General features: G+C 42.3%; 1 protein-coding gene across 1 annotated transcript; it reads right to left on the bottom strand.

Annotated features, from left to right (window-relative positions):
• Positions 1 to 14: 14 nt before the first annotated feature.
• zcchc24 (zinc finger, CCHC domain containing 24) lies at positions 15 to 27,868 on the bottom strand. Its single transcript, XM_049736639.1, has 4 exons — positions 27,359 to 27,868; positions 23,410 to 23,610; positions 4,800 to 4,964; positions 15 to 3,056 (listed from the first exon to the last, which is right to left on the bottom strand). Exons 1-4 carry the CDS (start codon positions 27,599 to 27,601, stop codon positions 2,943 to 2,945), a joined length of 723 nt encoding a protein of 240 aa, XP_049592596.1. The 5' UTR covers positions 27,602 to 27,868; the 3' UTR covers positions 15 to 2,942.
• Positions 27,869 to 27,943: the final 75 nt, after the last annotated feature.

The following is a 27,943-nucleotide window of genomic DNA, read 5'->3' as shown; positions in this document are numbered from 1 at the left end:
GGCCAAACAGAAGGCAGACTTTCAGTCAGACTTTTATTCATCAAAGTAGACATCACTAGAGCACTACAAGATTATTTCCTAGCAAACAATTAAGGCACATTTTGGAATGCCGTTTCATGGACATGAAAAACAGACGCGCGGTCGGTCAACTCTCGGAACCATGAAAGTCCTTTTTCTCAGAAAACCTCCCAACTTCCCAAGAGTCACTTTTGTTGTTGTTTTTAAACATGTTGCAATGTTACGTAACATAATACACACATTTAGTTGTTGACACACTACGTACATTCTGTGAATAGTATTTTAAAAAGCTGTAAATGTAATACTGCAACTACCAAACAAAAATAAATAGTAACATAGGTAAGATTGCACAAACGTAATACTTCATTGGAGACATGCACATGCAAACTCAACTAGTTCTTTGTCGTGAGCTAACAGCTAGCGATAACACTGGAACATCCCATAATAGGTCAGCTCGAGACAAGCCGCGTCTCACAGTTTTAACGTGCTCATACAGTGGCGACGAAACATTCTGCATGTTAACACAATATATATATAGTTTTTTTTTAGCCACAAAACAATGATACATTTTTGTCTATCAGCTCATAATGTCACGCTAATGTCAGTTATTCACAAAAAATATAATTGAGAAAGATTAATTATGTACCAGCTTTTTCTTTTCTTTAATTATCTAAGTAGACATCAATATTTTCTCCGTAGTGTAAATTTGTTTGCATATTCTATACAAAGAGTTGTAAAAAAAAAAAAAAGAAAAAATCCATAAATACTTCTGCAGATTATTGTAAAACTTCCAAGAAGAAAGAAAACTCCCAGCTAAGTTTACTTGGCGGCAAAGGCCCTTCTTCACATACATAAACACACACCCACAAAAGGCTTAATATTCCATAACACTTTCGAAATGACGGCCATATATACATAAATATTCGTTCATAAAGTATTTGTCATAACTCGAGTTAAGTTGCTATAAAATGTTCTACGTTTTGCAAAATACACATCTATATACGCTTTTTTTATAGGCTTTATAGTGAAAAGCTAATAGAAAAGTCAAGTATAAATGTCAATTCAAGACAAAAGAAGAGATTTATTTGTTTGTTCTGCTTCCGTTTGCTCCTGATGTGCCGTTTACATCTATGTTAATCGCTACACTGCGGTTATGTCAAAAAAAGGCATCACTGGCGCACTACGGTGTGTTCGAAAGGCCTTCTGGTGTGTTCCCAGTATAGGGATGTGGAACCATTTTCCTCAATATATATATTTATATAGACTAAAATATGCTGCAAACAAGGGTTTATTGTCATATAAAATCAGCATTTGTAGGTTATTTTTTTTACTAGAGGTTTTAATGCTTGTCAGCCCAGATCGAAGGTTCTCACAGGGCTGGTTTTAACTTTGCTCTCCCCAAAACAACAACCAAAAAGTATTGTTCCCAATGATGGACATGAGAATAAACACATTTCAAGCAGGTTCCATCTGTGCTGATGAGTGGTGATGAAACTTTGCATTTTGGGGAAACCTAATCCCTGACAGGGCAGGCACATCATTGTCATGAAAAAAAAGATGTCCGACATTGTGGGTGACTACAATTGAGAGTTTGATATCAAGCCTCAAGTTTGAGAGGATTCAAACGATGTTTAGTGTTCTTGTGTTGCTTAAAAGACTTTTAAGGACATAGTGTACTGTTCATGTTTATCATGGAGATTAATTCATCAATCCGTCTTTAAGACCCTGTAAATTCAGAGGTGTGTTTTGAAATAAAGATAATTGCTAGAAATGTGCAAAGACGGAGATGTGTAGTGTTTAGTTGTAAAAATATATATATAGCATTAAAGAGTTTTGCACCATTTCAGTTTTCCATTTCCTTTAACTGATCTGGCTAAAGCAATTGACACAATTCTGAGTCCGACATGATGGCCGTTAGCAGTTAGCATGCAGTTAGTTAGCTAGCGAGCTAGCTAGGCTCACACCCTGAAAATCCATCTTTGCCTCATTTCATAAATGCATTTTTTTAGGTCTCAAAATATAATGTTTTTCCTCATAACTGTAATATATATTTTTTTATCTTCACGGTGGCCCAAGCATTCTTTCGTATCTCAACAAGCCGTTTTTCCTCGTATGCATTTTTGTTTTATTTTGTCCTTGCCCAGCCTTTAAATGGCTGCTTTCCTGCTAACCTTCATTGACCTTCTCTGCACTTATCAAACCGCAATCAGAACATTCAGTATTTTCCATTTAGTTCCACCGCCTCCGACAAGCATGCAACTGGCGCTAAAACGACAAGAAATAGATTCAGTCTATGCATGACGAGTAAGTCTTGCTTAAAAAAAAAAAAATAATAACTAAAGAACTGCACGGATGGTCACATAACGTAACGGAGCTATACTAATCCTGCAGTAGTTTCTAAAGATGTGGAAGCAGTTGCACAATGCGGAATACAAACAAACAAACAACAACAAAAATCATATATATGTTTTCCTGTCCCAGTCAAATTGCACACTAGACAATAAGAAAATAAATAGGCCACATGTAAGCTTGGGATGTATGGCACATTATCCCTCAGTTAATTCACAGTAAATAAAGATGTGCTGTTGACCCTAAATGTGGCAACGTCGTGTTTGTGTGTGTGTGTATGTACACAACAACGCACGCATGGACACACTTCACTTGGTAGGGAAATGGAAGGCGGATTTCTGTAAACACAAAGGTGACAAACCCCAAAATGAGGTAATCAATGACTGTAACATGAGCCTAATGAGAAAATAATTGAAAAGGCTTTCCCGCACAAGAAGCTGATTTACACAAATGCATTCCTCTGTTTTTTTGTCATCTCTTAACACCATTGCTAGATTGGAGGGTCGGTCGATGATGGAGTGGAGGATGACCGCTAAAGCGTTCTTGGCTCGTCGCACCGCAGCGGCGGGAGACGTTTATTGCACGCGGCGGCAGTAGTAACCCAGGACTTTACATTTCTCACACAGGTGCTGCGGGTGCTCTTTGCTCTGGTCGGACACGTCCAAGCCGTCCGGCTTCTCCAACGGACGCTGTGGTTGCGACACACACACACACACGCAAGATCACGGGGTGAGTCATGTTCGACACATTATAAATCCTCCAAAGGTTTATTGGGCCCATTAGGTTTGGAATCCCTTCCACGTTTTAAACTGGCTAACGAGGCTCTAAACATTAAACAGATATGCAGCGATTTAACAAGGTGGTACTGGCTACAAAAAATAAAAAAAAAAATGGCCCAAGCATTCATTTGATTCTGCCCACCTACTTTAACAGGACATTTATAATTATTAAGGCATGAGAAATCATTCGGCTATTAAAAAATGTGTGGTTTTGGCTGTCAGTTTACGCAATAACAACATTTGGGATCTTAACAAAGCTAACATTTCAAGTAATGTCTAAATATATAGATAATGTTGATCACCATGATGTGTGTGAAGGCTGAAAATGGCCAAATTGCAGTGCATATGTGGAACTATGTTGACTTTATCCCATGCATGAAACTTTTTACAAGCCAATTTTAAAAATAGGTTGTTTTTGTAAGAACGTACAAACATTGTGTATGCTTTCAGACGATGTTTCCGACATTATTGTAGTTTGTAAATCTCCTTGGTTTCGGCCTTGATTTCCCTTGTACTAATGGAGTAACACTGAACAAAGAGTTTCACGATTTAGTGTCATTTCGGAGTGTTCCCGCTTGGAGACATCTGTCTTTTAAGATGTTAACCAGCACCTCTTTCTCTGCTGCTTTTATGTGGATGATTGGTGGACTATTATTTGCAACGTGAGGCAGAGAAGTGGGGGAGGTCCTGTGGAAGTTATGCGCTTGATCTGAAATGCCAAATATACTACGGACTGAGCGAGCGAGCGACTGGCCGGCTTCGCCATTTCCCCTCGTCTCATGCATATGGATGCGATTGGAATAGTCCATTTATGGCGATTGTCGGCCAGCATGAGAGGAATATAATCATTGAGCGATATAGCCAATGCGTGTCTCTCACGTGAAACAAAATGGAACGGTTGACTTCATGCCAACAAGATGGTTCGCTGAGATGAACATTAAAGTCGAGGATAAAGATAGCTCGCCGCGTGTGCCTGAAATAGATGCAGTCTCTTTTTTTTTGGTCCTAGACATCGTTACTGTCATAAATTGTCGACATGGCACATGTGGTGCCTGTTTTGCTGCTTTAAAGAGTCTATCAAAGAAGGATATGGCTAACAAAAAAGGCTGTGATGAGTTAAAGAGTTATTTTAAAAAAGACAGATGGATATTGGGATGAATATCTCTTTGTCAGGAGCAAGTCCTGCTCTGCCCTCCTCGTCCTGTGTGGAACATTTGTGTTTGTTTTTGGAAAAAGCATCATTCTCGATTAATGAAATTTCATGCCGCTTTCATTCCGTAAAGGGAAATTCCAGCGGCGACTCAGTACAATTATGCAACAGCTACTATTGGACGTTAACTTAAGAAATATTGAAGGATTTAATGGAATCCAGGAAACACAATTATGTTTTCATGTCGAATGAACTAAATGAATTGTTGATTTTTATTACATTTTAAATAGGACCATATGTGATATCCTCGAGTCAACACGCGGCCATGAGGAGTCTTAGGTCACACCCTGAAAAAATCATGTTTGCCTGGCAGAGCCCTCGCATGAAACTTGAACTTATCGACTTCAGCCATCTTGGGTCCAAATTATAATCGAGGAATTGTTGCCTTGGCAGGTGAGGCGCCAGGCTTGAGGCTGGCTGGCCGGCTGGCCGGCCTACCCTACCTGCTTGTGTGGGTAGACGTTGATGTGGCACTTGATACATTCTTGCCCCATGTTGGCCCACGAGTTACCGCTCATCCACTTCCTCTTACACTTTGGACACTTGTACTCGCCAAAGCATCTTTTCTTGCCCTGGTAGGGGGTCAGGCCTTCTCCTTTGGGTCGGGCCTGCACAGAACAAAGCCATACCAGTTGAGTACACGCCAGAAGTTTCATTCCTTGCTCTTTCATTTAGCCGCAACGATAATATTTGACAAACAGGCGTGTCTATCCTTTCATCACTAATATAACAATAGTCACCAGTCTCGGACGGATGCGGTTGGCTCAGCGCGTGCTTGCGTAAATGATGCACACTTCCATTGCAGCTGCGGGATGAAATCATTGCTATGATTCTCGTGAGGGAGATGATTGGGAACAGTCGCCGGAGAGAAATGGAGCTGGGAGGAGCGCGCTTCCCTGATTCCGTGTTGGCAACTTGATTTTGGCCACTTCCAGGGAGGGAATCCACTCACTCTCGCAAATAAAATGTACGTTTAAGCCAGCTGTTGCAAAGTTGGACCTAACTCACAGAACAGAACACAAAGCTACTCTTAAAGTAGTCATTCCATTGTGTAATCCCATTTGATGAAAAAAAGACCCCCCTCCCCTGGTCCATTTGCATTTTTACTCTGATTTGAACCAAAATGAAATGGTCCATAAAGTTTCCCAGAAATTTGATTCTGCAGTTCTTGCGACATCTTAACAACCAACCTAATAAAGCAAATATTTACTTTGCACTTGATGGTGTTAATCGGTGCATTGTTAAATCCCCTGCAAGACTTCACATTGGTTTCATTAGCGGCTGTGACTTTGGACACATATTTTCGGGAGCGCATAGAAGGTATAGGGTCACGAATGTGGGGGTGCGGGGGTGCAATGCACATTCCCGGCCAGGCTTTCCTTAGTGCGTCCCAGCTTGTGTGTGAGTAATAGCAAGTCTAATCAGCAGCATCTGGCGCTGTCTTAACACACGTCAACGCTTTGCATCAGCACCGGCAAAGGCGCCCATAAGCACCAACGGCTGTGCTTCGACGTGGCCCCCAAAACCGAATGACCTCACCCTCCCCGCCCCGCTCACGGTCGCTCGCTCGGTCGGTCTCGCATCTCCCGCCCTGACAACACGCAAGCTGGAAAATGTGACTTTTCAAAGACAAGTGTGATGACATTTTGTTTGGGTGCATTCTTAACTGCCAGTGCAAGTCCTCAGTAATAAAATACACAGTGGATTTCAAAAATAATAATAATACACCGCCCTGTTGAAATGGGAGGCTGGGAGAAGGACCTTCAAGAATTCCTACATTGGGCAAAAAATGTCCTGTTTTGAACATCTAAGCTAAGAATCGACATAGTGTGCTGAAAAGATCCCAAATTATTTGGGGTCAACAAAATTTGTCCAAGCTCCAATCGTGACTTTTGGCCTCACTGCGCACTCCGTCCGTCTGCAGCTGTATGTTGTCAGAGGAGATGAAGCTCCCTTTGGAAGAAGCTCATAATGTGCACACAGCAAACAAATCCTCGCTGCAAGTTGATGACTAATGGATTTTGTTTCGGGCAGATTCATTTGGTGCAAGGAAAAGGAGTCCAAAACATATGACTAACTGGAACGAATACAATATAAATTTATATTAGTGTCACACACTAAAAGTGCCTCGCCCACATGTGCTAACAAGATTATAAATTTTATAATTCAGCGTCACATAAAGACCGTTTCGCAAAGTTATTCATAGTCTCTCATTAAGTCTTTTTTTCCAGGCTTAGCAAGAAAAATGAAAATTCTTGCGTAATAGTAAAACCGCCTTCCAGGTTGTTATCATTTCACTAGAAGTGCTTTGTTAACATTTGTTTGTTGTCATCATCTTTCAATCAACTATACTTTCAAAATAATGAAGTATTATGCCCATGTCGATTATAAAGTAATCCTTTGTATCACTCTGTGGTGTCCTTAAGCTACTCTTCCAAAGTGCTGCGTTGCTGGGATCATTGCAAAACGCAGCACGCTGATGTTTGGAACAGGCACAGTTGCTATCACATGTTTCACTGACCACCCAAACATGTTTGAAAAACATCTGGGCTCTTGTGACTCAACCCGCTTGTGTTTTGGCAGTCGTTTGGGATTTTAACAAATTCATTCACACTCCATTTTCATTTCCCTTGGAACTACGGGCGACAACTCAAACTCCTCCGCTGCGAATACAACAAAATGTTTTAGTTAGGCTCCATTTCCAGGAAAATAAGCACACTACGTTGGCTCCCAAGTAACGTTTACAAAAGAGTCAGAATACGCACACAAGCCGCGACCACTTTCATGGAATTGCGTCATCACGTTGTGAAAAACTGGAGATTGGCCTCCACTGGAGGCTTTGTTTGGTTTTCTCGCCAGTCAAGCTGATCTAAAAGCTACGTAAGACCGTTAGAGGCGCTTCAGGATGATACATCGGTTGAACGGGTTCGGTTAGAGAAGATGGCTTTGTGTTTGTCGTGTGACAAGGACAGTGGCAGCTCACCGAAAGTCAATGTTTGTTTTAGCGTCCGAGGCGACAGATGAACGTTTTTTGGGGTGTCCAAAGAGAAGGCAGGCTAGCTTCAATCGTCACAACCACATCTTTGGATTTGAGTTGACTGTTAAACCGCAAACACACATTCAGCAGCGACGCAATCTCAATGCAAAACACGGCCACACGCGAGCACAAGCAAACATGACTGTCAAAGTCCCGCTGGCCTCCTGTTACCCTTTAACACACACAAAGCAACAACAAGGCTGCACAAGTCCCACATCCGCCACCGCCGCCACAGCCTTCACGACTCTCTGGAGACAACTGCGCTACTCCCACTGCAGCCTCCTCCGAGAATACTCCATGATTCCACAGCTTTTATGGCAGGATTAATGAGATTATGACTGCAATAAATACAACAAATACAGACAGTAAAAACAAAACCAAAAAAAGTCAGAACTGGAACAGAAGGGAGCTAATGAATCTTCTTGGTTTGGCTTTTCAAAACAGACCTTAACACAAAATGATGCGTTACAATTTTGCGTTACCCAGCTTTCCAGTCAAATAATTCTTCAACTGATTCCTACGTGTATTTATCCAACTCTTTTCACATGAGGAGTTAACTGAACGGATGTGACAGGGTCAGGGTGACCTCGCCAAAATATTTGTAGCCTCGAAGCACATACCTTAGGTCAGAAAAGTCCAACGTGTGGCTGCTGAACTAAAATTGGTTGACTTTCTGTTAGTCATAGCCAAGTGATTTGCGTTTCCTGTCGTGATGGATGTGCCTACTGAATTTTGGGAGCGTTAGTAAAACTGGCGACTGACACAATTTCTTTTCACGTCTTCACAAGAGCTCACGTCTGGGAAATGTGACATGCAGCTCAGAGATTTGGAGAGTTTTCAGATGTTAATGCTAGAGAACAGGTGAGTGGGAAGTACAGTAATGAGAAAAAAATGGAATTTCATGAGAGCTTTCTCATGGTCCGGCGCTCGCGCCCTAACAAGACCCACGGTCATCTGAGCCAACTGAAGGATGGAGATGCAGGAAATCTAAATCAGAAGCAGATGGCCTCCGTGGGGGTTGAACTGGAGAGGCTGTCGTAAAATTCCGTGCTCTGCTTTCAATTAAGTCATACATTTTTGGAAAGGTGGGGGTAACTAACAACTGTAGCTGCGACTGCAACTACAATTAGACTCATTATCATGCGGAGGAATGTGCAGACCAATCTCCTATTAAAGGAGAAAAGAAGAACGACTTAGGAATCTCAAGCATTTGCGGCGATGCAGTGTAAACACACCATGATCCCGTCTAGACGAGAGACACCCACCCATTGGTGAGCTCGTAAAAACGGCTTTCAGCTAATAGCGTGTAATCGATGTTAAGTTACACAGTCCAGGAATTGTTTACCTAAGGACCAATTTGGAAATCTGCTCAAAAAGATATCTGATGACCAACAACTGACCAGGCCTTAAGAGGGAAGGTGAACCCACATTTTGTCCCGAATCTCGCATTCCGGGCCGAGAGTAACGACCAAGTGGACGGACACCAGACGCGACAGTCCCTCACCTCACCTCACCTTCACCTTCAAATGTGAACCCTTAATCCTTTGTCTCCAGCACCAGGATCGTTTTGTCTCCGTTTAATATTAGCTGTCCCGTCCGTCCAAGTCTAAACCAAGAGCAAACATTCCCACAGCCCAGATCACCACTCTCAAGGTTGGAATGTCTTGCTTTTTCTAAATATTAGAGAGGACATCTTACCTCCAGTTGTTTTAGGCCCGGGGTATTGGCAGCACTTTGTGCATGGATGATAAAGGCAGGCAGGCAGGGGAAGAAAATAATGCTGACTAAGCTTTTAGGCAACTGTAAAATCAGGTTAGTGTAAGGAAACAATGTTGAGGCTTTAGAGAACACTGTAGCAATAGTAAGACACCTCTTGCGAAAACCGCAGAGCTGCTAATATTTCACAAGGACTTGACTCATCCAGCTAGTCATTTTCTGAACTGCTTATCATCTTCATGGTCATAGCGAGGTTGGAGTCCAACGGTTCTTCATATAACACTAAGAATAAAAAGCCATGGACATAAGAGATGGATCTAAAGGGAAATATCAAGAAGCGAGGTGTTAAGGGAGTTGCCCGAAATATTAGCAAAAATATAAACACGTATATACTTTGAAGAAGAGAATCAATTATTTGTTTCTGGAAGTTATTGCTGCTTGCGAGATACCAGGAGAGCGGAATCACAGGTTAAGATGTGACCCTGCCAAATAATAATAGCTTTTTTATCTGTGTCCTATCATTGTTGTTGTTTTTTAAACACAGCCATAAATATATCAAGATTGGAATACAGCCTCAAGTCTTGTCGTCTTTCCTGAATCTTAGTTCTTGATCTTTCCAAGAACTCCCGGACAATTTTCTGCTCTCAACTTTGTGGAAACAGTTGTCTTTTAGATCCCTTATCTGTTCCCGAAAGATAGTCTAAAAATGAATGTCTTTTAAAGTCTTGTCCAGATGGAAATATTATTCCCACGATGCCAGAGCCCGTTTGTTGAACATTTGGATTGGGGTCAAATTTCATCGAATGAAACGTGAGATTCTAGCAGAATCTTTGAAACCGCTGATACGATACTGTATTGCCGTTCTTGTAGTCATTTGAAACGAATCAACTCATAAAGTCATAACGTAAGTCTTAATAAAATAGCACCACGACATTAAGAAAATCGGACACTCTCTCCCAGTGTTGTTTCCACTTCGGTCTTTTTTGTCCTCTTGCTCCCAGCCCATTGTGACATTTAACTCAGAGTTCATAATGAGCTTCTAAAGTCCCCTTTCACTATATTTGAATAGCGCCGGAGATGTATGTTCTGCTGAGACCAAACACCAGATGTGCCAAAACTCTTCATCTTGAGGGGGGGAAGGGGGCAAATTGTGCATTCTTGTTCATTGGCATGCATTTGCTAATGTAAACCTTTTGAAATGTAAACAAAGCAACGGCCGATTGAGCCAGAGCGCTTTTTTGGGGGAAAATGTATACAAACTTTATGAGCGTTTGGCATTCTTTGGCATGGCTTGATGTTCCCATCACAGCAAAAAGAAGAATTATAATGTCATCGCTGCAACCCAGACAGGTCAGTGAGTCACCACAAAACCATCCCATTGAGTGCAGCGTAAGAACTGACGCCTGAGGTTGTTTGTCAGACCGCAACACAGACGTGTTGGGCGAGTTGTACTTTGCTGATTGTTGGGTTAACCGCATCAAAGCAGAAATGTGCTACAAGAAAGCATTCTGGAGTAAACAGAAACATTGCGTTATACCTCCACCGTGCATATAAATCTAATATTGATCATAATATTTCCACATTTTGTGAGAATCTTGGCATATTCTTGGCAAGACGTTTTTAATCCCCGTGTTTTGTCAAAACGACAAGTTCAAACAACCTATGGCTGGTTTTATTTTATTTTGGTTTTTTATAGTGATTGGCTGCTGTGTACGACTTGCTGCTTGGTTCACTTTGTTATGACAAGCAGCAAAGTTTAGAGTGGAAATGAGAGGATCGGGAGAAGAGTAATAGGCACCTACAGTATGAATGTCTTCTGGGAGTTTCACATTTTATGGCAAATCATCAAACGTTGCTGTCATGCTCCGCCCACACACAATGACAAAAAACCGAGCTGTTTTGCAGATTAGCAATGCACATTCAGTTCCAATCTGGTATCGATTGGACGGGAGGTCCAAAACGACTTTGTCTGGAAATACCTTTAGTGACCCTAACATGGCCTCTTCTCCATTCCCATCTAAAATGGAGTCTTTTTGGATCTTGAGACTTTTTGGCTCACGCTACGGAGTGAAACTGGCTACAGAGGATACATTCATGTCAAACGTCTGGACTATCACTGACATCAGAGCGTTTCCAGAATAAAGTGGCAAGGATGCGATCAGTCTGTCGATCAGAGCCCAAGCAAGGTCTTGCAGATGGCCACTGCTTCAAGTCTCACAAAAAATGACCCCGTGACCACCTCAGCTGTGTCCTACCGCACACAGAACAAGCTTTTTTTTATTGGCTCTTTCCGCTGCTGGACTTAAAACCTCAGCCAGGTGCATCATGGGAGACTGTTTGTCAATCCCGCCATGCAGCGCAAGCTCTAAATACAGCCAGTGTTTTTCCCGTGCATCTTTTTCAGCAGTGGACGTCTCCTTTGCGAGTGCAGCTGTCTCTTTCTACAGCGTGCAAAGGAAAGGAAAGTGGCTGAGGCTGAAAGTGATGGCGACAACAGGTGTGCTGTTAAAAGTGATCAATCTGCACTTGCTTGCTGCTGCAGCACAATGGCTCCTTGTTTTTGCAAACAATCACTTCCTGACTGAAGCCATGGCCGCTTGTGTCATTTGGCCGAGGGCCTTATTAATGATGAAAAATTGCGATTGAACAAGCCACCTATATTTCTTATAAGCATTTGCGGGTCAAACGTTTTCAGACTCTTTCGAGCAGTTCGATCCTGGTCAAAAGGGTGAAAATCGCAAAGTTTTTATTATTTATCATGTAAACTCTGCATTAATTTATATGCAGTAAAAAACATTTGCATAACAGTAAGATTCAATCACCTATGTGTACAAGAAAGATGTATCTTTACGACAGCCACGTGCAAGCTGACAAAGCGTAATCGCTTTTCTCAAACGCTCTCCACCTTTGGAAACAATTATCTGCGTTATTACAACACAAAGGCAAATGTTTTTATCGGCTTTATTCTTGCTCGGCTGGCGTCGGGCCCTGCACGCCTGGGCAGCTCCACAGCGTTCCGGAGTGCTCTGATGGCTAGCTGCTAGCATCTGGAAACCATCAGTGTAAACAAAGGAGGAGCGGAGGAGCTCTGGCCCCGCTCTCCCCCCTCGCCACATCCCCCAGGACATCAATACAAGAACACCAAACCAGGCCCAGAACCTACAGTGTGTGTATGGGAGACGTCCTCCTCAGTGCTTGATCGCTATTTGTGTTGGCCGCTGTTCATCAAGAGATCGATTTTCAGATATAGCGGATGAGGTTCAAGTCCTTAGTGTGAGCTCAGCTTTTTTTGTTTTCTCATTAAGCGTAGCATTTCTGATAAGACCTCAAATTGTTCCAATATGGTTCCAGTTCGCTTGTTAGCCATCGAGAAACTGGATGCAATCCGATACCCAAACCAATCTGGAAAACAAATATCCTGGCTTTGCCTGATTATTCTCCGATACATGACACTGACACATTTTTTCATACATCGAGCCTTTGAGTAAACACACGTCTATTAATCGTGTGGTTTGCTGTTTGTTTCCACGCAGCTATAATCGCCAACATTTGGTTCATGTCAATTTTAATCCACTAAAGGAGGAATGCAATATAACACTTGTATGCGCATTCTTTGACATTAAGTGTGGTGATAAAACATCAGCTGCATGCTGATTTGGAAAAAAATTTACTAGACACTCTAATATCATAATAACTGAACTCGGCCTATTGAAACAAGTAGGGAGACATTTATCAGTCTTGTTAAGTGCAATGAAATATGGTGAATAAAAAAGAAGCAGAAGAAATTAAATCGGAATCAACAAACAGTAGTGTTTTCGATAAGAAAAGTTCAGTCTTTAAAAAAAAATATATCCAAATATCCCCATCATTTCAGTACTTCAAGATAATAATAATAATAATAAAAAAACATTTTGGCCAAATAATTGGTCTGGCTACTACAGTACAATTAGTTGTGTACGCTGGGCAAAATGTTCAAATCCAGTAATGGTGAAATAAATTTGCGTTTATCAATAGTTTCTGTTGCCATGCAAAGTGAATATTACCACCAGTCACCCAAATAGAAAGTCTGTTAGCAGCTATAAACAAGGCAACGCTATTTGTTTAGCACCAAGGCTCCACTATAAATGCATACATATAATCTTGCAAAATGTCAATCTAATATTAAGTTAATGAATAAAAAGTTACGACAAACATTGTTTATTTTTGGGAACATGAACAAGTGAGTGCGCCCTCCGTACAGTAGGACTGTGAATTTTATGTGCCCCACTTAAACCTGTAGATTATCTAAAGTACCGTTTCATATTCTAGAAATTCCTGGTTTTATTTGTATGTGCTACAACACTTTTAAAAGCAGCTCACTCACAATCGTGCACACCAGTTGTTGCCGGCTCTAAATATGCATACTACGTGTAGCAGGGTTTATCCTCTCTTATGCCTTGCACAAATAACAATGAACAAAAGCTGGGGTAAAAATTGATCTGTGGGAAGACGGCACGACCATAAGTGCTATGTGCAAGCTTTTAAAAAAGGATTACAATCACACATGCGAGTTTTACGGTATACAACATCATCTGAATAATATGAGGGCGACCTTGCTTAGCTCGAATTACAACTTTCCCTCTGGGTTAAACCACTGATGTTAACCGAGGTTATAAATGACTTTATTAACTCACCTTAATACTTGAAATCAAATCACCACAGTTCCTAGCCACTGACTAGTCAGTTAAAAGTCTGCACGGCAATTCAAGCATTCACTCTCATACATGTAAGTCTTTTTTTTTTTTATCTCAAAACAGAACAAGCATCTAGATTTAATATTTCCCCCACAAATTCCTGCAAAGTCCTGTAACATATCGTATTGGCGTATTGCGTATAGTATGTTTAGTCTCTCTGCTGACATGCTGAGGGATCTCATGGGGGGGAAAGGTAAATGAAGACAGCTGTACTAAAGTTAAAACATCCCACAGCTATCAGTCATGTAGATACGGCGGAAAAAAGGTGCTTCGCCAGGGGCTAAAAAGACCTTTAGTGGTTTCCAATGTCATCAGAGCTCACTGAGAAACAGTTGTAGCCTAAAACTTTTTTTTTTTGTCCCCAAAATAGTTCATGTAGACATGACGTTGTAATCTTAGAGCATACAAAAAATCCGGGCATCATTTTTATGTGTAAACAGTCTTATTATTACTCTTTTCCAGGTATGGAAAAACACTTGATGTTTCAATTATTATGACGATATTAGAATATACAGCACTGTTGACTTAGATTAGACCAAAATCTCTGCTCAGTCTGATTTAATTATTACAAATTAAAGTTGCAATTTGTTGCTGTTTTGATAAACCCATGGTAGAGGTCTCATGCCGAACGCAGCTGGGTACCGTCTCATGATGAAATACTTATTTAGCCAGTACAAGACGGGGTGAAAAAAGATATTATATAAAATAATCTGGAAATTTGCAGATGCCAAACTGCTAGTACGCAGCGGTCCACCGTAATTAGGAATTACAACTAAATTAACTAATCAAACTACTTTTATACCAACAGTGCTTGGTCCTTCTGTAAAACATGTGAATCCACATCCTACTATTCAATGTTCTCCAACTAAATGGCAAATTTCATGCATTTGATTCTTAAACTGGCCAATAAATCTTCTCCTGTTCATAGTGCATTTCAAGTTCATTCTAAAAGGTCATCCAAGTCACACACATATGTGTGCGTCTGCATTTGTTTATGGGTGTGCATCTCAACGGAGCTCTGCGTCACTCACGTCCAAGACAGCTGCAGATGCAAATCACCACGCCAAGGCAGCGCTTATTCCCAGATTCCTACATTTCCACAACCCAGCTTCCCTAATTGGCCACGGATCTCATGTCTCATGTTCTTGGATGTCAGGTGGAATCACCTCTCAGGGGATTAAACTTGGGTATTTTGCTGCAGGCCAAAGAAGCATTTTTTTTTTTTGGTTTTGTTTTGGAGCTAATCAGAATCCTTCTCTCTTCAGGCTTCATTCACAAAAATTAGCATGCAGTCTGTCCGCAGAAGCTCTCTTCCATCATCACACCATTCTCACCACCTAATGCAAATTAACCTTATGCCTATGCTGAGCGTATTCGCGAGGGCTTAAGAGCTAATGCTAAGTGGAGCCGTGGGTGTGAACCCCCTCCCAACCGTGGCCCTAGACTAGCCTTGGACTTAACAACCGTCCCACTAGGCCCAGCAAGCGGCGCAGCTGCATGCCAGCGTTGGGTTACCAGCAAAGTGAATGACAAGAGCAGGTTGAGTGGCAGGCAGGCAGGCAGGCAGGCAGGCAAGCAGGCCACTTCTCAGAGGTGCACATCATATCCCAAGTCGTGCTGTTTGTATGTACACGTAGATACTGTCAGTCCATAGACAGCTTCTACTGTGTGAATGCGGTTCGTGAGATGTGTCAAGATGGAAAGGAATTGCAGAGGACAAGGTTATCTACATTCAAAGCAGTTTCCGTAGTTACAGGCTGGCCCACAACAATGAGCCGGTGGTTTTAACCATGAAGAAAACTCCCCCTTCTTTCCAAACACCATTGAGGAATCTAGTTTGTTCACCCTCTACTCTGCCTGACTTTCCTAGCTCCGGTCTTATCTGCAGTTTGAAGATGGTTCTATTATGAAAGTGGTGTTCTTGATAAGCTTTTCTCCATTCACTTGTGGTAACCTGTCTGAGTGAGTGTGAGGGGAGAGATAGACACGCTACGTTCAGAGTCTCCGACTGTGCCTGCAAGGAAGATCAAGGGTCGCCCTGTAAAAACATTCCCATGCTGCAGAACCGCCCACCATCCGCCACCCTGAGTTCTCAACCCCTCCAGAAACTTCCTGGCACACTGCAGGGCAAAGAGATACAGAAGAAGAAAAAACTGAAATGAAGTTCTGAGCATGGATCCCCCAAATCTGGTGAGTTACTGAGGAAAAATATCAAGACAGGGAAGAAGCTTCAACTGTTCTCTGTATTCAATCCAAACCATGTTACAAGTCTACCCGATGTAAAGCATGTTCCTCTTGGGGATCCGTTTCAGAACCTGAAAAAACAAACATGAAGTCCTATCATCTTGTTTATTCTCAACTCATTCATGTTTGAACCTGTCTCCACCTTATTGCATAATCCGCAGGTTCTTTCCTACACGTATGATTTATGGGATTTTTCCTTCTGTCGGCACATTTCTTCCCGCTGTTAGTCTAATCTCCTTGAACCGAATCCGTGCAAATAAATACAACTCCGAGCACATCATGTCCACTTGCACTTTGTAAAGGCTGATTTGGGCTTACCTCGAATGCGTACGCACACACCCCCGTGGCTTCACATGCTGACCGCAACTGTTCTCTAAGCTATGGTTAACTCGGCCCTGATTCCTCGAGGAGGCCGGCGTTTCTGGGTAGGATGCCAGAAAAGTACTTCAAGACACTTAAGGAGGGAGGAAAATAAGAGTTACAAAATCCAAACCGCAGAAGAGACCATTATAGTTTGTATGTTGACATATGGATGAAAAACCTCTATGGGGCGGGCGGCCAGCGTGGTTTGTTGTTGTAATTATATTTTTCTTCCCAGAGATCCAAGGCCCACTCTCTAAACATGTACAAGGCTTATGCACCTCTGAGATTGCTGCTGAGGCAACAATACAGGACTGCCTTCCTGACCTCTTCGTCTAGCAGATCCTGCAGACGCACAATGCTGGCCTTAATTACTGGCCTTCTTTCCCGGCAACTATGGCTTAGCCCAATGGTGCCCATTCAGAACCACAGCCTCTCCCTAAGGTGCCCATTCAGACCCCGACACAAAGCAGCCAGTGTCACTCCCTGATCCCTTGACACCGCATCCAGAATTGTATGCCAGCGCTCACAGCTTCACAGTGTCTCAGCCTTCTTCGTCATTCCAACTCATATCTCTGACGAATGTCAATGAACTCCAGTCAACATACCGCTGGCGAGATAAGGATGAGATCTGGTCTGATAAGGATGCACATGTTAAGTATGTGGAAGCTGTCACACTCTTCAACCGTTCGTCATCAATTAAGAGGCGGGTTTTGTTTTGGGAACCGCACCCGAATCAATAAGCCACTATAGCCAGAAAATGATTTCATCAAACCTCGTTCTACAACTAAGACAGTTGTAATCCGACCCAACGTGATAAGATTTGACTCCATTCCACCAGAGCAAAATATGAATTGGACATTACCTAGATTGACATCAGAAGCAGAGTTTACCGAACAAAGTAGCGAGACAAATTAGGTAGAGCGTGACGAGATTAGCCCATCAAGGAAATTGTGTTTTCCATCTGTTTGCCACTATTTGTTCAAGGGTACCATAAAGGTGAAACTTTTTTGGGCAAGTCCAACTGAATTAGGTAGAAAGTTCTCAGAGTTCGTCCTCTGTCACGATAGTTATGCAAAAGTAGCCTCTTCCAACTCTCTTCAGGGGCCAGTGGAAAAAATGTGTCACAAAACCTCAAGTCATTCAAAACAAAATGTTCTGGACACTTGCTTGTCGCCTTCTGCTTATTGGCCATGGTGAAGCTCTGTGGTCTCTCTTGGTTATATAAAACAAAACACACACACACGCACAAAAGAAACTATCAAACATCTTTGGAACTGCTGTCCTTCCAGGATATCACTCTGTAGTGAATATCTGACCTCCGACACTCCCTCCTCAGTGTCAGGCGAGCCATCCTGGCGACCCAGTTCCTGCAGGCGCGGTATGGCCGAGGACCCCGGTGACACTGTAGCTGTGTTATGCACACAAGCCACAGTGGGGTTACTGTGCAGTTAATCACTCGACGTGTTGCCGGGCAGCAGGGGGGAAGACGTATTCAACAGATGCGGGGAAATGCTCTATTATTAAAGAATGACTGTAAGAAATTACAGTATTAGTATCACTCACTGCCGCGAAGACTCATTTATGTCCAAAGATTGATGAGCAACTGTCGAGATTTTGTTTATTTGCTTCAGTTAAGCAGAGTCTACATTTTATTGCTGGCTTGGCAGGATCATCGGAAGACCACAGAAAGTATGTATGGAACTAAACGCTAACTTAGCACCATTTAAACTAAATATCCCTAGTCGGAATGCGACATCAATCATTTTAGGCAAGGTAATGCTGTTTTTGAAAGTTTTATGTACATATAGAAAAGTTGTTCAAATCATTCCCGTTTACATGCTAGTAGCTGCTAGTGGTATTGTCACTTTGAGTAAAAATATGCGCACAAAAACGATTTTCTCATCAAGAAAAGGTCACCTCAGAATTTGTGGACTCTTGTTTCGACCTCAAACTCTAGCAATATAAACGTAAGACAAAAATGCACTTGAATATTCCCTCGTAATTCCCTAGTCGCAGTACTAATGCTAGCGCTAGTGCTACTTTCCACACCTATGACCCACGCGGTGGCTTGCGGAGGTAAGGTTGGGTGTCACGCTTATCAAAACAGGAAGTGGTGCGATTGTTGTCTCAGCAAAAAGTGAGCGGAAGAATGGGATTTCTGTACCGAACACAAACCAGCTGGCAGGAAACCACACTTTTTTTTCGTATCATTCTTCAAGCTTTGATTTCCGAGCATGGGAAGTGTCCTCACTCTGCTTTCCTTGGCTCACTGTCTCCAAACTCGACTCAGGCCTTCAAGCTGTCTGTACCCTCCCCCTTTTTTTTTTCTTCCTCTGTGTGTGAATCAATTGTATACTGTGCCATTACAGGGAAATATCCAAAGTGCCTGCCACGGCACATAACAGCAGCCATGCAGAAGTGGCCCAGGGGCCTGCAGAGATCATGGGTAGAAAATGTGAAGCACTCTCTCATGACAGTGGTGTTGAAAGATTGTTTATCAGCAGGGCTCACAAAAGCAAAGGAGTGCAAGAATAAAAGACAAGGCGAGAGAAAACAGCTGGGAACGAGAATGTAAATAATTTCCCGCTCAATGGGCGACGGGGATTTATTAAATAATGATTGCACAAGGCTCCTTCTTAGCCTGGTGGGACGCCGCTATTGTCTCTTGCGTTAAGACCTTTTAATTGGAACTTTTAACAAAGCTGTACCGGCATACTTGTGAAAGAATGATGGAGGGTTGTTTGGATGAATTTCATCAGGTTCCCAGAATAAGACTAGAGCGTTGTGGATAGTGCTGATCTCAAGACAGTGGGGGCTTTTGATGTGGCAACTGGAAATAGATAACAACTGTGTCATTGTGGCCGTTTTAAGACAAGTGTGGTGGAGTCTGAAGGCACAAAAAATTGAACAGTCTAAAATTTTTAAACGTACATTTGCAAATCTGATCTGTGTACTGAATGCAGATTCTGCCTCTTACACAGCAAATTGGAATTGTAAACACTTTTTAAAGACAATTTTAAGAACACAACCAGTGATCTGGATGTGGACAAGATTTCTTTTACAAAGCTGGCTCAGCATGTGTGAATGGGGAATGTTTTGATAACAATTGGAGTTACTGGAAACTCTAAGTTTGGCCCATTTTAGCTGGTCATCCCAGAAAGTAGCAGATGCTCCATTGGTATGTTGTTGATAGTATCAATTCTGCATGTATTGCTATAAATACAAAATCAGCTTAGAAGAGTTATGCCTTCCTAATTCATTTACTGAACTCACTGTGACTAACCCGAACCAATTGCAATGTTTTCACAAAAACAAGCAAAAGAATGCAAAATCAAAATAGAGCACACTGGCATGTAAGTATAGTTCTATTTTAAAAGTTCTACTTTCCTAGTCTTCAACTTATTTTTGAATACATCAACAAGCAGATTATACATTATGTTTGAAAACATTCCAATTTGCAAGCTATGATCGCATACAAACGTTTGTAGTCGGCGTTGTTGTTTTGAATCAGAGAAAAGCAAGAAACAAATAAAACGCAACACAACTCTCTATAGATGTAAAAGATGAACATTGGCCACAAGGAGGTAATGCAACAAAAAGAACTTTGTTGCAAAAGAGTTGCGAAATTCTCCCAGCAGTGTGGCCAAGCTATTTCAAGGAGGCTCTGACAAATACAAACACTGCAAGACTTAAAACCAAATGTGTTCTGTCGGAATAATAACAATCAAAAAAAAAAAAAAAAAACACCACACACTTGGCTGCCGTGATGGGTTGCCATTAGTTTTATCACCAACACTGCAGTAAAAACACATTTGAGCAAGTCAATGAGTCGTGATCTTCTTCTAGTGTGAACATCTCGCCTTAGGTTAACATTTTGACACCGTTCTAAGGAGATAATGGCCGCCACCATTTGCCACAAGTGAGGTGTGAGGCCTGTTCAAGTCTTGATCAGGATACACTGGTGTTGGCATTTGACCCCAAAGTGAATGAATTCATTCATTCGACAGATTGTCACCCAAAACAAACGCTAGCTACTGAATATTGCGTACTCGTCTTAAAAATACTCGCATTCCAGCAGTCGAACAAAAGGAGCATTATCTTGAGGCCATACAGAACGGTCTGTGATCTTGATCATGTCTTGCTCTTCTGTTCCGTCCCGCTTATCTCTTTTTATTAGGAACGGTACAAACAAACCGTTTCATGTTCAAGTGGAGGAGGGTGCAATAAATCTGTAGACATCTTTTGAGCAGCGCAGCAAAACATCTTTCATTAAATTTGATCACCTCGTTCCAGATTAGCATCTTGTAGCTCACATGTCGGTTACTCGCTTTAAACAACAAACCAGGGGGTGTTAAAAATAAATACAAATAAATCGTCTGTGCCTGCGTTTCGAACGTGAAGCTATAGGAGTTCCCTTTTATTCATTTCGAGAGAGGTGTTTATTTTTGTGTTGCTGACTGATTTGGAAGTCTAAAAAAAGGGTCGGTGAATTCCTTAGGTGGTGGCTGAGGTTTTGCATTAAATATATGTCAATAATTATACACACAGACCACCCATATATAACCGTCTCATTTTCCATGAGTCCATAACTAAATGCAAGAATATCATTCCGTGCATCGTTTTCATCAATCGTATCCGAGGTGAGGCCAACTGTCGGAGGGCTTATTAGTCCCCTGAGTTGAGGCAAATCATGAGTGCAAGTGGAAGACATGTTGGAAGCTAGCCAAGGCGGGGCGGCGGCAGTGAGGGGCATTCTGCTCATGACTGGGGGAGCGACCTCATTTTCCGAATAAAAGCCAGTTTACATAACACCTCCGTCCCCGTGACGAAGGGAAGCGGCGGGCTGCCAGGCTTGTGGTTTTCTCTCGACTATCAAGAACCATTGTCTCCACTCCTCCATTTGTGGTTCCAATGGGAACATGTTATTACCAACTAAAATGGGCTTACGATTTCTGTAATTCACTTACATACTTTGGTGGCCTCAGCTATTCAATTACTTTACACTCTAGCAGTGCAAGAGAAGTCTTACGAAAATATGATCAGTATGGATCGAAACAAAGTGTTGCGTAATATGCGAGTAGGACACCGCCGGCATAATTGCAAAATGTATGTCACGCGCATGATCGGGGTCAAGAGACGGCACCGCAGGTAATAGTATAAGCGATATAGCACAATTGCAAGTTAACGTCACAGGGCCCAGGAGAGCGTTAAAAAAAACGTTGATGAAGTGTGTAGGTGTGGACGCCGCTTGGAGACTTTGCGGCATTTTGAATTACAGCTGGCAGTTTAACAACAGCTGAAACAAAAACCAGAAGGAGTCTTGATTTTTGTGTTTGACCCTGGAATCCTGACATCTTTGGCAAGATTGAGTCCAAGTTTTTTTTGTTTTTTTTTTTCACGGACATTGTTGGGGGTTATTTGAAAGGGCATTTCAACGTATCATTTTAAGAGGACACACTCGAAAGTAGACATCATGCGGTTTTTCGATCTGGCTTGATAGAGTTGTGGAAAGGATAACAAAAGTGCTAGATTATGGGGTACTTTGTCAACGCTCGCCGCAGTCATTTGATTCACGCTCACATCTCATCATTAACTTCTTCGAAAACGGAGGCCATTGTAACCTTGTTGCTTGATAGCCAAATCTCCATTAGAGTGGTCAATAGATGATCTAATTCCCACACATTGGACTTTGGCTTTGGTGCACAAGATATTTCATCACTGCGCAGGTCTTTTACGGACCTCCTGGGACCAGCCATCATATGTCATAAAGCCAGTCAAAGCATTTTAATCTCACATCTGCTCCTCGTTACTCTTCCATGCAAAAGGAACATAGCGCCGGGAATTGCCCTCGCGCCTCACCCAGGCGATGGGAGAGCAAATGAGGAACCAGAAAACACGTTAGTGTAATATATTTTATATTAAGGTCCAATGAAATGGGATCTTTATTAGGCTCCGTTCCTCACCGTTTGCAGGTCACCATAGGACACCAAAGTGAACACCTGCAACATCTGTAAAACTCATCTTAGAGGAAGTTACTCGTGTCTTTCCAAAACCAACAAAAATCTTGAGATACTCTACATTCGCTTCATTGGACACACATTTTTTGGACTTTGAGAACTTTTCAACAAGTATTGCAAAATCGCCGCTCACTAAATCACAAAACTCAAATAGATAACTGTCATCTTTTTATTTACTCTGGAAGGCCTGCTCACACACCCAAATAAATATTTTGTGAGCGACCGACCCCCTAATGAAATTGTGTCTTTGAGAATGCTGTCAAGATTTTCTTATCTTCGTCATCACCGAAGGACAAAATGTTCCAAATGGGAGGGATTTTCAAAACCACATCATCGGCATCACCATCCAAAATAAACCTGCTTTCCAATCTAAAGTTTTCGATAAAAAATAAGATAGGATTGATTAGTGGTGATGAGAAGTCGTCTTTGGGCTGACAAAAAACTGGACCCAAACAAAGATGCAAGAACGAATCAGTGATGAGCATGAGGAATGGCGCCGATACGTGAAATCCATTTGGCCAAATCAAAGACGACAGCTGTTCATGTTTAGAGCCATCAAATGATGAATCCATGCGGCGATACACAACTTAACCTTTGAACTAGCCTGACTTGTTTATTACGCCGGTTATGACGGACGATTCCTAGCGGCCGCTTGAACGCATTGCGGTCAAGAGGAAGGCCAGCGCGCAAATACACGCACACACTTGCACACATGACTTCCGAAGACAGAGGCCGGCCTGTTTTACAAGTAGGTCAGAGCCGAGATATAGAGAGGCAGCATGAGGGAGTGAGCCAAAGAGAGACTGCGGACAGGTCCGCTTGTCATGTGAAACAAATTAAAAGACGGAGTATCAACAGAAGATAATTAAAACAAAACACCAGCGATAACACAGACTGATCACGTAACGTTGATCTTTCTCTTATGTAACCGACGGGGGCTTACCTGAGGGCAGTCTTTGATGTAATGACCCTTGTTGAAGCACAGGTGGCACAAATAATTAGGCGGCGGTCTCTTGTTGGGCTTTCTCGGCTCCGACGAAAGGGAAAGGTCTGAGAAGTGGTCCGTCAGCGAGTTGAGTCCGTCCACGATGTTGTTCAGGGAGCCGTAGGGCGATACATTCTTATACACGTTGTTGTTTAAGGCCTGTGGGATAAAACACAAGAAGATACAAGTGGTTGGAAAAGAAATAGACTATCATTTCTGGACTATAAGTCGCACCAGCTAAAATTAGGGGAACATCTTATTTTGTTCATATATAAGCCGCAGAGGACTAGCAGGTGTTTTTATGTTCATCATTTGTAAGAGAATATACACAAAAGGATTGTCAGGAAAGAGTAAGAAAGGTGAACCCGGTGACCTTATTGTTCACGTCGCAGAGGTTAAGCAAACTGTTCCACTGACCTGATGTCAACGGAACTGAGACCACCGTCTGGGGTCATCTCACTTGAGAGCTATCAAAGTTCATCTGAAATGTTCATGTAAGCGCAGAGTGTCAAAAGCCAATAAAGTCACATTTAATATGCCCTTAAACTTCAATGGTGCCTGACTATTTAATCATTGTGCAATTTTAAAGATTCTGTGTTTCATAAGCAATTTCTTTCGCATGTGTCCTCTCCAATTTGTGCTGGACAAAAACAAAAATGAGGAAAGAAACTAAGCCCAAAGATCTTTTCCCTCATTAAATTCAGAACATCTGGCCAGAGTCCCAGCTGTGCTCATGAGCTGGAAAAGTACTAAGCAGGTTCGCAGAGGAGAAGAACAGGACTTTACAGAGGATGAGTCATTGTAAACAATATAGGAGGCGAGGCATGTTCCTCGGCCAGTCTGCGGAACATCACCAATGTCACCAGATGCTCCCGGTGGTAAACAAGCCGTGGTCACTTTGCGTTGTCGCAGAGAATCGTGGCGCTGACCCAGCTGTGGCACTGAAAATGCCGTCTGAATATTAATAGCAGGACCAAAGCTGCCCACTGAGCTTCATTTCCCTTCCTCTGTTCTAAAGAAAAGCCCTTTGGATCATGTGAACATTGCTCTTCCCAAAACTGCCCTCGGGTCGCCTCTTGTCACTCTTGACTTATGACCCAAAAGCACATTCGAGAACTTGAGAACTCCATGATTAAAAATACTAGTCAAATTAGATGCTACCATGTAAATCTTAAGGTCTTGGATTAATTGAAATGTCAAATCTGTGTTGGGTAAATATCAGGGACTGAGTCCAGTCAAAGACAAATCTTGTGTTCCGCAAGTCTTGGGTCATTTGCTGCCAGTCCCAAGAAATCCATTTTGTCCAAGTATGTAAGCTAACGTCTTAAAAAAGTCATTCGGTCTCAAGTGGTAAATACTTCAAAACAATTTCGACGATGAGACTTAGATCCTACTTGATCCCAAAATGAGTCTTTGGAAACTTTGTTTTGACTTTTTTTAAATTTGGATCAAACGACTTCAAATTTGCTTGAAACATTCAGAAATACTTTGAGTACCAAAAGACTTTGATGAAACTTATAACAATTTATTCCTTTGGACTTGGTCTTATGAAAATATTCACGGTTCACCAACAACCGCGACATCTGGCATCGAGTGATTAATCCTTTAACTGCTCTAATGACAAAGACTTGAGAAGCCACATAAATGTGAAGAGCTCGGGCAATGGTCTTGATGGGATCCACAGATAAATTCATCCTCATCACAGAGGGTCAAGCATTTTTTGGGATCCGGCCCGGTGTCTGGGAAATAATGTTGCTGTTTAATGTTGCATTGCGCAGAAACCTAAAACTTGGCAACCTGGCTGCGGCTCGGCGCCAGATCTATATAGTATCTGCAGTCTGTTTGCCGTGGACTCTCTAACCAGCTCCAGCTTTGAGGCCGTGTTCATTTATTACATGTTGTCACTGTAAATCAAGCATCACCGTCCCGTCCCGTCCCGTCCGTTCTCAGGTTTTCCATCTGCCGTGCCTTTCAGCCTCGGGTATGACTGTGTTATGCGTTACCGCACACACGCTTGTTTGTGGATTCACTTAGTGCAGTTGTTGTGGTGCTACTTTGACAAACACTCGTTCTTCGCTTGCGCTGTCCAGCTGGCAGACGGAACCAAAGTGATTTCATACAAAGTTGGGGTGAAACGTTTTAGGTGAGTCAGTATTAAGTCGAAGAATGTGCTGGATCTGGCACGTTGTGATGGATGTGTACATGGCGTACTACAAAAGCTAGTAAATAATGTCCCGTGGAAGCGAGCGAGATAAGCATTTGTTTTTTCCCAGATTTAGGATTGTGTGTCGGCACATCAGGGGGGCAATCACACGCTGTTGTTTTAAAACCGGAGCTGTTGTGCCTGGTGGGTGACCCGAGTTCGCATAAAACTGCAGGAAGTACGAAAGGAAACTGCTATAGGTTAGGGTTAATGCAACCTGGAAACAAAAACAGAAAGCTTGTAACGATTTATTGCATAAGCATTTATGTCTTTTTGAATCAGAGCTAAGTTACATCAGAAAGCGTCGACGACGTGAAATCTGATTTTTGCACTTTCGTGTCTTGAAAACAACTACATTACTCATCTATCTCATCATCAAACCTCCGCGTTGGTTTATTTAGCTTGGCGCAGCCGACATAGAAAGTTGCAAAATCCCCCAGTGCCCCTAAACTGTTTCCAGCCCGTACGCACGCTCGTTCACTTTGAAACACGTTATTCTCATGTGGATTGAATTGCATGACACAATTGCGTGTAATGGCATTGTGTGCACACCCATTCTTCTGAGGACTGTTTCGTGTTAAGTGACGTCTATAGCGATCACCATAATAAAGAACACCAGCACGTCTACTTTGGGTGTTCAAACTGCAGCGTAATAAACACACGAGAACTATAAGCGAGTGTGCCTTAGCTGAAGTAGTGTGTTTGCAATGTGCACAGTTTGTAGTATCAGGTTTGCCCGCAGCAAACATTAGCGCCATGTTTGTCCCTAAAATTACACAGTGCTTCAAAAATAGACAATATGCAAACACCAGTTGATTTTGTGTTTGCATGGCCGGGTCTATTTGAAGAAGTCAAAAAAAAAAAAAAAGGATAGTGTGTGCGCTGCTCAGCTGGTCCGTTCAAGTCTAAAACTAGTCCACATTTATTTTGTCTAATGCAAAACATTTTGAAATCAGTTTATTTGTGCAAATGTTACAGGCAAGACATTTTGGGCCGACTTCTTGTTATTTGTGCGAAAGGCCATAGTAACAGGTTTGAGTTATGTCACAGTCTTAATGAGAGCAAATTCATTGGGATCTGTTTTCTGTTTGAAACTTGGACTTAGCTCGAATGACTCAATACACTGGTAGAAAACCTGTGGCGTGTGTGCCATATAAGGCCCGTGAAATCGTATCATTTGGCCGGCAATATATTGTAAACTAATAAAACTTCAGAGAACCATTCAACCCACATTGCTACCATCATTGTATAATTTTATTCAACTTAATATGGCCTTTCGGTTCCCACACCGCCCGACTCAAGGCTTTCTTAACACTTGTCTCACACACAATAACAAAACCTGCAGACTTTAAACAGCATGCTTTCAAAACTTATCATTTTACAGGTAGCAAATCAAGAGTCAAAAAGCTGTGAGTCATTTTATACGTGGAATTTTTGGCATGATGAGTGAATTAATTCAAAAATATTTAGCTGGAACTTCATAACACCCCCATAGGGGTGGCTGAAGTCATGGTCCATATAAAAATGATCACAGTATCATACCAGAATAGTTCGTGCTGTTCTTTCACAAACATTCACTGCACATGCATGCATCCAGCTTGGTTACTTGAAACACGCTCCAAAAAAAATGAATGGATAAAAAAAAAAAAAATCTGCATATATAAGGCTATTATTATACCAAACATTATTACACATAAATGTCACCTCATTGCGTTGTAGCTGAAAGAAGTTGTTGAGATAGTTGGAGTTCAGAGAGGAGCTCAAGTCGGCCGAAGCGGGACTCTTGCTGAAGTTGAGGTCCGGGTGGGAAGAGTTGGGCTCGGGTCTGAATGCGTCAAAGGCGCTGGTCTGGTGGTGGGGGTCTTGCAAGGAGAGATAGACCCAGTTGAGGAGTTGCGCAGGTTGGTACACGGAGGCACTCGTGTCTATGGCAGACAATAAGCTCATCTTCAATCCAAAGGGCTGAACTCGACTTGCCACCGCTGAAACTTTCAATGGAACTCGTTTCTTGGTGGCTTTTTTCCTCGGGACGAGATGTCGCGTTCTCCTTTTTTGATCCCGAAAAAAAACAACAACTTGCACGCTCCTCACGCCCGGAGCCTGGCCCCAGTTAAGTCTTAGTCAAAAGTCATAGCGCTGACATGTCAGTATAAAAAAGTTTCCCCCCCCCTTGCTCCCCATGGTCCGCTATCTGCCTTTATTGCAGCGGGGCTGAGAGAGCTGCTTTGAATATTAAATGAGGACAGCGGAGAGTCGTCGAGAACGCTGGCCAATCAGCGATTGGCCTGC

Source organism: Syngnathus scovelli, chromosome 12 (genome assembly GCF_024217435.2).
Source record: "Syngnathus scovelli strain Florida chromosome 12, RoL_Ssco_1.2, whole genome shotgun sequence".
Classification (NCBI taxonomy): domain Eukaryota; kingdom Metazoa; phylum Chordata; class Actinopteri; order Syngnathiformes; family Syngnathidae; genus Syngnathus; species Syngnathus scovelli.
Note: the sequence above shows the minus strand (reverse complement) of the source record. Positions and strands in the feature narration are given on the sequence as shown.

Coding starts and splice junctions, on each gene's coding strand:
- zcchc24 (XM_049736639.1), bottom strand. CDS start 27,601: ATGAGCTTATTGTCTGCCATAGACACGAGTGCCTCCGTGTACCAACCT. Junction 23,611..27,358: donor TTCAGCTACAACGCAATGAG/GTGACATTTATG, acceptor TTTATCCCACAG/GCCTTAAACAACAACGTGTA. Junction 4,965..23,409: donor ACATCAAAGACTGCCCTCAG/GTAAGCCCCCGT, acceptor TGTTCTGTGCAG/GCCCGACCCAAAGGAGAAGG.